The 9,431-nt window shown below is 39.6% G+C and overlaps 1 protein-coding gene across 6 annotated transcripts in view; it reads left to right on the top strand.

Moving 5' to 3' along the window:
* Positions 1–9,431, top strand: part of cacna1bb (calcium channel, voltage-dependent, N type, alpha 1B subunit, b) — a 178,020-nt gene that overhangs the window by 8,739 nt on the left and 159,850 nt on the right. For 5 of the 6 annotated variants that reach the window (XM_084382535.1, XM_084382537.1, XM_084382534.1 and 2 more), the window contains one exon: positions 1,296–1,435. The exons of the other annotated variant lie outside the window; for it this stretch is intronic. In XM_084382535.1, coding sequence (XP_084238661.1) covers positions 1,296–1,435 — 140 coding nt within the window. The remainder of the gene's footprint in view (positions 1–1,295; positions 1,436–9,431) is intronic. 6 annotated transcript variants of the gene reach the window in all.

The following is a 9,431-nucleotide window of genomic DNA, read 5'->3' as shown; positions in this document are numbered from 1 at the left end:
GCTCTGAGTGCCAAAGTGCCCTTTCAAACGGCAATGTCTTTGTCGTGTTGGGATGATGTTGTGCTTTTGATTTCCCCTGATGTCACACTAGAGGGGCACTTGAGCTGGCCTGTTGTCCCCCAATACCATTATTCCATTCTTCAATTTTCTCTTAATGTTACATCAGAGGCACTTGAACCTTTCTGGTTGGTCAAACCCTTGACCCCAGAAGACATTTGTTTGGTCCATTTACCCTTCTAGTTGGCCCACCTACTGTCATTTTTTCCCCAAGTATTTTGCCTTTAGAGTCCCCTAAGTTCTCCTGTGGTCGCTCTAAGTGCCCACCAATTCCATGCTGCATTTTTCTCACAATAACACACCAGAGGCGCACTTGACTCTGATTGGCCCAAGTATCCCTTTGGTTACCCTGAGTACCCATTTTGGTTGGCTCAAGTGCCCCTTTGGTTGATCAAGATCTCCCTCTGGTCAGCCCAAAGGTCCCTGTGTTTGACCCTTTGTGATTTTTGCCCAAATATCACACCAGGTGGGCAAGTAAACAGCCCAAGTTCCCTCTTGGTTGGTCCAAATACCAACCTAGGAGGCCCAAATTCTCCTTTTGCCCTTTAGGCCTTCTAGTCAGTCCACATGCCCCTAGGGTTGGCCCAAAAGACCCCCACGAGCTCTGCTGTTTGCTCCAAGCCTCTTCCAATTTCATGCTTCATATTGCCCTTATGAAAGGCATGTCCCAAGAGAAGTGCACGTGCCATTGAGGTGACCCTAAATACCCTTAAAGCCAGCCCAATCTTGCCTATTTTTTGCCTAAATGGCCATTTCTTTGACCCAGGTACTACACAAGTAAATATCCTTCTAGTTTGTCTAACCCCCGAACCCCTAAAATAGACAGCCCCTGGTCCTCAGAGACTGCACACCACTGATCATGTCCAAGGTGAATTTTCTTTTATTTTCGGCATTTAATGTTCTGCTATCAGTTGAAATTAAATTGTTAATTTTACATTTTTGAATGCATTAAATGAGCAGACCTGAGGCTCAATCGATTTTCCAAATGCCGTTAAGATCATGCTGTGTGCGCGTATTTGTTTTCACAGTGTTTACTCTTTCATTCAAAGAAGAGGGCTCCACTTCCTCCATTTCTGTTCATACTGGTGCAAGATGTGAAAGGAGCCATCTTTTGATTCTCTCCTTTATTTACCCCCCTCTTTAACGTAACGCTTCATTAACCACTCTCTTACCTCTAACAAAAAGATCTGCCCCTGTCACTCTCTTCCCCTCTCTGATTCTCTCTGTCTTTTCTGTAGGACGACACAGAGCCCTACTTTATTGGAATATTCTGTTTCGAGGCTGCCATTAAGATCATCGCCCTGGGCTTTGCTTTTCACAAAGGCTCCTACCTCCGCAACGGCTGGAATGTAATGGACTTCGTGGTCGTCCTCACTGGGTGAGTCCCTCGCCCGCTGGGTGTCAGTTGAAGATGGAAGTCATAAGTGGAGAGTGGTTTCTTTTGTGTGTATCTGCGAGTGCCTTGAGAGAGAGTGTAGTGGAATCACCTTCATCCAGTTAGAGCATCTGCCAACAAGCATCCATAATTTATTCAACAAGTAGCACAAGCCTCTAAAAGATGTGAAGAGAATCACATTTGTTGCTTTGGCCTCAAAAGTTCTGACCTTGACTTTAACACTGTTGGTGAACACCTGTCCACATACTGGGTTGTTTCCAACTTGGTGTCAACAGTTTGGGGAAGGCCCTTTCCTCAACATTATGGTGCCCTATACACAAAATCTGTAAAGAAATGTTTCCATTTTGATAACTTGACCAGCTTGGACAGAGTCGTGACCTAAATCATGTCCACATGCTTTTGGCTATACAGCGTAAGACAGGCATTAGGTTGATAATTTTAAATTTAATTTTGAGAATTAGACATTTGAAAACTTTTGTCTCACCAACCACACCAGATTACCCAGCCCTACTCAATAGACTTACCACCTGAGTGTCTGTATAGCAAATGGAAAGTACATTAAATGCGTGTTACATATTTGATATATGTTTCAGAAATAAGTACATGTTGTAGAGGTGGACTCCAGAGTTCTTTGACTGATGCTTTTATAGGTGAAAGTTGTGCATTTTTTCTCCATTTTGAGCAGCTCTTAGTGGGGCTTGGATAAGAGTGGCTGCCTGGCAGGGGAGCTGTCAGACTCTGGGGCTTTGGAGACATGTAATGGCCTGTGTTTCTTACTATCTGAAAGGAGTCAATGACAGAGCCATGGTCAAGCCAGTAGTTCTGAGTAATTACTGCTGGGATTTCAACTTGGGCACCATTGAAGCTTTGTCTAGAATGTTATGTTGTTATGCTCCTTCTCTGCTTTTAACTATTGATGGCAATAATAATCAATATATAAATAAAATATATAAAAATATTTGTATAAGCTGGTGGTAAGATATTATTTCCAGTGAGCTTTTTTTAAGACATTATGTAACTTTTTTTACCTTTTTAAAATAACAGCTTAAAAATCATTTTGATGGTCCAGCTTAGTTAGCACCTACATTACGTCTGACACATTGTTACAGACCTCGGATTCTTATTTATAACAGTGGTGTTGCTCTCAAGAAAAGTTGTGGGCGCCAAATCACAGAAAATGACAATTTCTACATAATGGTGCTTTAAGAGCTTTCATCATGTGTTTCATTTGTTATTCATGCAAACGTTCAGAGTTTGTCTGTCTCCTACTCCTGGCTTCAGCGAGAGTCTTTTTTAAAATTATTCTCTCAAAGACAGAATGCTTTAAGCTGGTAACCATTATCATTTACACACAAACTGACAGGTTGGAGATTAAATAATTGAGAGTAGGAAGACATCTTCACCTTTCTCATCTCAAGGTGCATCCTGGTTGCTAGACGCTGCAAACACTTTTTTGCCCCAATGTCCCTAGAAATGTGGGACACCTGAAGTGCATAGTAGATTCGCAATTAAAACATTATTGTGTAAATTGGCCCCACTGTATATGCACAAGAACCGATCCTTTTTAAGTTGTGCCCTTGCTTCTTGGAGTCTCTTCACATCTCTGGATGCAGGATAAAAGTTCAAAGAGGGACTTCTGCAAGAGCCACCATCTCATCAGGTGTCTGTGCAGATCATGTGATCAACTGACTACCAATTTCCACTGCTTGATGAAGCATTAGATTTTTACTTAAATAAGAGCCGCCTTACAACAATGTAGAAGCGGGCTAATTATCCACTCATCAGATTTTTGTGTCATTCCTCACCGCATGGTATAACATTCACATGTTAGAAATGCACCTGTTCATCCCAGTTCACTTGATGCTCAAAAATGCTACTTTGTTTTGTTAAATTTACGAGTGAAGAGATGTTGTCTGCCTTTGTGCTGTATGAGGTTCAGACTTGGTTTGTGCTGTAAATAATAGCAGGCTCAGAAAGTCAATAAAAAAACTGAATCAAGGTGGATATTGAAAGAGGAACAGAACAAAGATTGCAGAGAGGCAGTGGTCGCAAGTGTTTGAGGCGATGAGAAAAACAGAAAAATCAAAACTCAAATGAAGAGAAGGAAGAGGATAGAAAATGATAAATTGCTTTGTAAATAAACGCTAGAATTTGAAATTACACATGCATTTTAAATCAACACTCAGAAAGCTAGTGCTTACACTCAAAACATTTCTTCTTCTGTTTCAAGCCATAGCAGACACATTAACAGTTGAAAAAGCCTTTTCTTATTCTTTCACACAGCACATAAGTGGGAAGACTGTGTGTGGAGCTGTGATTGGATTTAATGTTCTCCCGCAATACCTACACAATGGAAAAATTAATGTGTGTTGGAAGATGAAAGGGGGCGTTTTTTAAATGTAAGGCTGAGATCACACAGAGGCACGATGCTCGGAGCCAAACACTTGAATTCCACTATCTTCATGTAGAAAGACACCAGCTGCTTTCAGTGCCATGCGATATACCATGTGCATCAATCACTTCACAGCAGTGGTGCTTAGCGTTTTGGCTTTGCATTCTAGCTGCTTTATAAAGTTACAGAAGAGCCTTGCTCATGTTTTTTAAAAAGACAAAAAAGTTGTGATTATGCCAATTTCAGAAAATAAGATTGTCTAATCAGATAATGAGTTTAAAGGAGCTATGACAATAATTTATTGTTTCCAGGGTGTCATGTATCTAAAATCTGCTTCTCTAGTTTTTCTTCTATTCAGAAACTAAAGATAGAGAAACAGCTCTTTAGTGTTGGCTACCCATTGCTGACACAGCTGGATACAAATGAACCATTATGTTGTGTATGTGTGTGTCTCCGTTTGGTTGCCAAGCAACCACAGTAGATAATGTGCCTCAGCGTGATCGGGGGTTTCTGTGTGTGTGACGCTCTGTTTGCTTTGTGCTCGACATGCTCCTGTGGGATCGGGGGGCTGAAGGTGTCCGGACTGAGCCCACATGGATTGGAAATCAATCAGATCACCTTTGGATGTGGTTTGGCTCACCAGCTCGCAGTATAAGTAAAATCTGATCCTTGGAGAAATTGTCCCGATGGCCAATGATAAAAGCAGTAAGACTTTTAACCATGTGCTCTGTTGTTCAGCCTCCCTAAGTGTAGCTAAGAGGATTAAACAGACTTTACTGCACACCTGGGTGTTAAAATCTGTTTCTGCTTTGTCCTGTGTAGTCCAGAGAGGAAAAAACAGCCTGCCGGCAAGAATCAGTGTTGTAATTATAGTTAAGTATGGCATAAAAATGAAATGATTACTTATTTTAAGCAGCAAGAGGAAAAAAAATAAGTAAGCGACAAACGTTAGAGACTGCCACCACTGGGTGCTATTGATCGACGCATGAATGATTGATAGAAAAAATTAAGTGCTGGGTAATCAATCAAAAGTGACTGGAGAGGGTTTTTATCGATCTGACTGGTCAGAAATCTAATTTAGAAGATGTAATTGTGGCTGTGATGCGAGGGGGGAAATAAATAATCCTGCTTTGTTTGAGATTAAAACATATTCAGTTCTGCTATTAATCATTTTATATGATATAAGTTAATAATGTGTCTTACTGTTTTCCAATTTGCTAAGACTCAGTATTAGTTCTGTCTTTTGTACAATTCTAGTACTTAGTTCTTAGGATAATTATATTGATACAGCCATGCAATCGTAATGAAAGGATCTAAATGATAGTGTAGCTGGAGGCAGTGGCAGACCTTTTAATCTGTCCTCATCAGGCATTAGGAGCCCTTAATAAGAGAATAAATCTACCCGAATTGCCAAAGGCCTAATCAATAGAACACTGAGCCGGCCAGCCCAGAAACACTGAGGCCAGATGAGGAGCCAGATGTGGCCAATCACACGCTAAGTACGGCAGCATTCGTGACATGAAGAGAACGGGTGAGAAGCCTGCTCTACTTAGAAAACCATTTTCTTTTTGGAGCGTTTCTAACATTTGCCAGTGTGAAGCATTGTGCTCACAGAAACTGGGGAATCATGACTCAGTGGCTGAAAAAAAAATATGAAAAAATCCAAGAAGAAAGGGATTAAATGACACTCACACTTGGACTCTTAGTGTTTGGTTTCTGAAATTAGAACATTTGTTATGCAGTCTGGAACCAGCAGGCCTTTCTTCCTTTTTTAAAGAGCAGAAACTGGTAGAATCAGTTCAGGTAAATAATTTGTAAAGCCACACAGTGGCACAGAGTGTAGAAATGTGGTCTCTTACATTTTGAAATTTAGCCATTATTGTGAAAGTCAAGAAATTGATTTATAATAATTTTAACCATAACCATAGAGTGTAATCAGCTCTAATTAGCAGATTTTTAATATCTTCTGTGGCTTTGGAGGAGCTTTGTGAAGTCTGAAAAAAATACTTCAGTGAAATCACCTGGGTATCTCAGGTTTTGCTCAGGGACTAAAAAAAACAGAAAGCATGTGTCATTCTTAGGGTGTGGAGTTGGAAACAGGTGGGTTAGGGTTAGGGGGGAAATGCAAAGAAAACCATGAATCCATTGACAATGTTTTGGTCCTCTGACGTACGTTTTGCCTAGTACCGTTATACTGTGATGTGATTGCCTAGTACTACTGTGCTGTAGGTAGTTTTGTTGCCCTAACGTAATCAGACTGAAAACTAAAAAAATTAATAATAATTAAAAAAAAAGAAAATAATTCAATCAGTTAATCTAAAAATAATTAATCAACATTTGGTTTCTTAATGTCAAGAATGAAAGCCTTTTGGCAGAATGAGTACTAGCCAATCACAGCACAGTAGGGCAGGACTTGGCGAAACCATCTTGGGTAAAAAAATAAAGCATCATGTACAGTGTGCGAGATTTCTTTTTTCTCTTTCCAAAACTTTTGATCCTACAAAAATGTCACTAAGACTTTATGGTATGGTATTTTTAAAACTCTGATATGGAAGTGAAATACTAAATCTCCATAGTACTCCTTTTAATAGACATGTCAACATCTGAAATAGACTTGTACTTATTTGCTTTATTTGTTCAATCATTTAACAGGGACAGTGCAGATAAACACTGTTACATAAAACATGCAGCAGATGTAATGTATGTAAGGTGTCTAACTGGCACTAATTTGTATCCCTACTTAGGCTTTTAAATTGAGGGGAAAACAACTAAACAAATACATGGATATAGCAGATTTAGGGGGCGAAACGGCAGAATAGAAACAACACACTGTGCGCATACTGCATGTATATGCATATACATGCATCTATGGGTTTATATATTGTATGTGACTATGCATTGACATATGTTATGTAAAGATTTGTGTGTGTGACCTTCAGTGGTCTAATTTTGTGATGGAGCTACTACACTAAAAGCTCAATAATATTTACTAATATTTGGAGAGCCTGGATTGCCTTCTCGTTTGAAGTGCTCTGTTTTTACCTCCAGAGCACACCGGATTATATAGATCAACCAGTCATGTCCTTTCCTTATACCTTTTGGATCAATTGGATTCCTTCTGGAGCAGGGCCATGTATGCACTTAAATACAGCTCTTACAAATGAGAACATATAGAGAGTCTTTTTCATTCAGATCAGATCTCTCGAAGAAGTCAAAGACAACTGGATAATTGAAGAAAACCTGCATTGGGCTTGGTACAACATTGATATTTACATGAGACTGAATATATTTCTAGTAACTTAATATGTTCATTACATATATATAATTTAGTTGTTAATGTGTGTCAGTAGTATCTGAATGTTTCAGTGTTTTTCCAATTAACCTCCCCTGCCTCTTGGTCTTTAATAGCTGTTGCTGTTATTGACCAAAGCCTCAAATGGCCTTTTACCGCTCGTGCAAGCTCTATGGCAACAGCAATCTCAGGCTCCCGGCTGAAGTCACTTCGAACAATGATCCCACTGTCGTCTCCAGGGAAACATAAGCCAGGGTAGTTGTTGTTATTTATTTATCTGTATGTTTGATTTTTGCGTCCCAGCCATAAGTGAGAGATGCTGCTTGCGTCGACTTCAAAGTTGTGATTTCCTTTCATGTGCCTCTCGGGCAACGGGCCTCAACACAATGGGAGGCTTCAAAGTATAGTTACAGAGACTACAGAGGGGTTGGGTCACTTTAGCTTATGCTCGCACCAGACAGCATGAATAAACGTTGCCTTTGAACGTCTGCCAGAATGCGACTGTCTGATCATGTAGGTCTGGCAGTCGTGGTCTTGCTGAAGTAACAGGTGTGCTTGATGTAGGCTTGGTGTGTCTTTGTGTCTGTATGTGTGCTCTATATTATTGCACCTGAGGTCATGGTCAGGGTTAAACAGCATTTTAACATATTTGATCTCAGTGTTGAATCCCCTTATAAAAGCTGAGTTTCTTTTGAATCCCATATCAAATCTGTTTATGCATATATTTAGTAATGGTTACAGCATGCATGACCCTAGGGATGGCAATGTAAGTCTGTAGCACAGTCTGTTGGTCGGCCTGTTGATCCACCACTGTTGTTCAGATCAAATATTTCAGCAACTATTGGATAGATTGATTCATTGACAATGGATCCTAATGACTAATTCTAACTTTTCTACTAGTGCCAGCAGCAGCTCAAAGTTTACTTACCAATAAAATAACTCTATCTACCAAATGAATTTGCACCTTCCTCAAGCACCACTATGAGGTTGACATGATTTTTAGTGAAATGTCTCAACAACAGCAGTTTTTTTTTTTTTGGCACACACCTACATGTTGTTCTTAGGATGAATTATAATAACTGTTGTTATCCCTTGACTTTTCATGGGAGAACTTATTTCCTGCTCATAGGCTGTATAAAATATGGACTAGTGCTGTGTTTTTTGCTCTCCTCTCCGAAAGCAAGTTGCCAAATGCACCATTTTAGTGCCCTACATAGTCCCACCTCCTCCAAGTAAATTAAGTTAGATGCTGTTTTGTATACAGTACATGAGCCTTGTTATTTTTATCCTTTGTTAAATATCTATAATATATGTATATATATATATATATATATATATATTATATATAAATTGTATGCCCTCAGTGTTGTCAGTTTGTCCCTGTGGTATCGAACATGGTATCAAATATCCATGTTTTTCAAGGTATTGTATCAGAGATAGAAATACCAGTATCATGACAAGACTAAAATGGACGGACCTTTTATGGGTCTAAAAAATGAAGCCAATGTGGAAGTGCTGTAAGCCTGTGTTCTTTCTAATGGCCAGCAAGGGGGCCACTCTGCTGGTGTCACAAAGAAGTCAGATTCTAAAAGCTTATAAGAAAATGACTTCTTACTTGATTTGTTACTCCAGTAAACAGTTTCCACATGAGTTTATGGTCTCAATTGTTCTAATTGTTTGTGCTTACCTGCTTAACATCAGCATGTTAGCATTGTCATTGTCAATATGTTAGCATACTGGTGTTAGCATTTAGCTCAAAGCACCATAGTGCCTAGATACTAGGGATGCACCGATTGTGAAATTCTGGGCCGATACCGATACCGATATTTAACATAACAACTTGGCCGATGGCCGATGCCGATGTTTTTTCTTTTTGTTATTTATTCCTTTTTTTGTGCCACGGAAACATACAAGTCTTTCAGCTCTTCATCACACTATCCTTGAATGAGCACAAATCCAATCAGACCAATTTATGAAACAAAAAAAACACCGTCATGGATTGCTAGTTGAAGTGTGTTTGCCATGCAGCCAAAACTAGCGATGCTGATACAGCAGAGTTTCTGTTGAGCAGGTAATCTTTCGCCTTTATTGTGGATGTTGTCACACAGATAACTTTCATGCTGATGCTGGCTTATGTCTGTGAAAGCTGCCGTTAGTTTGTTTCTGTGTTATTAGACGGTGTCGAGACAATTTCTGTCTCTGCAGTATTGTCAACACTTTTTTTTTAGTTGTTTGACGGAGATGTTAGCCTCTATGCTAGCATTGTAAGCTAACAACAAGCTAACATTGCAATC

Source organism: Pagrus pagrus (genome assembly GCF_965226575.1).
Source record: "Pagrus pagrus genome assembly, chromosome: 19".
Lineage (NCBI taxonomy): Eukaryota > Metazoa > Chordata > Actinopteri > Spariformes > Sparidae > Pagrus > Pagrus pagrus.
This window is presented reverse-complemented; position numbering and strand designations above follow the sequence as displayed.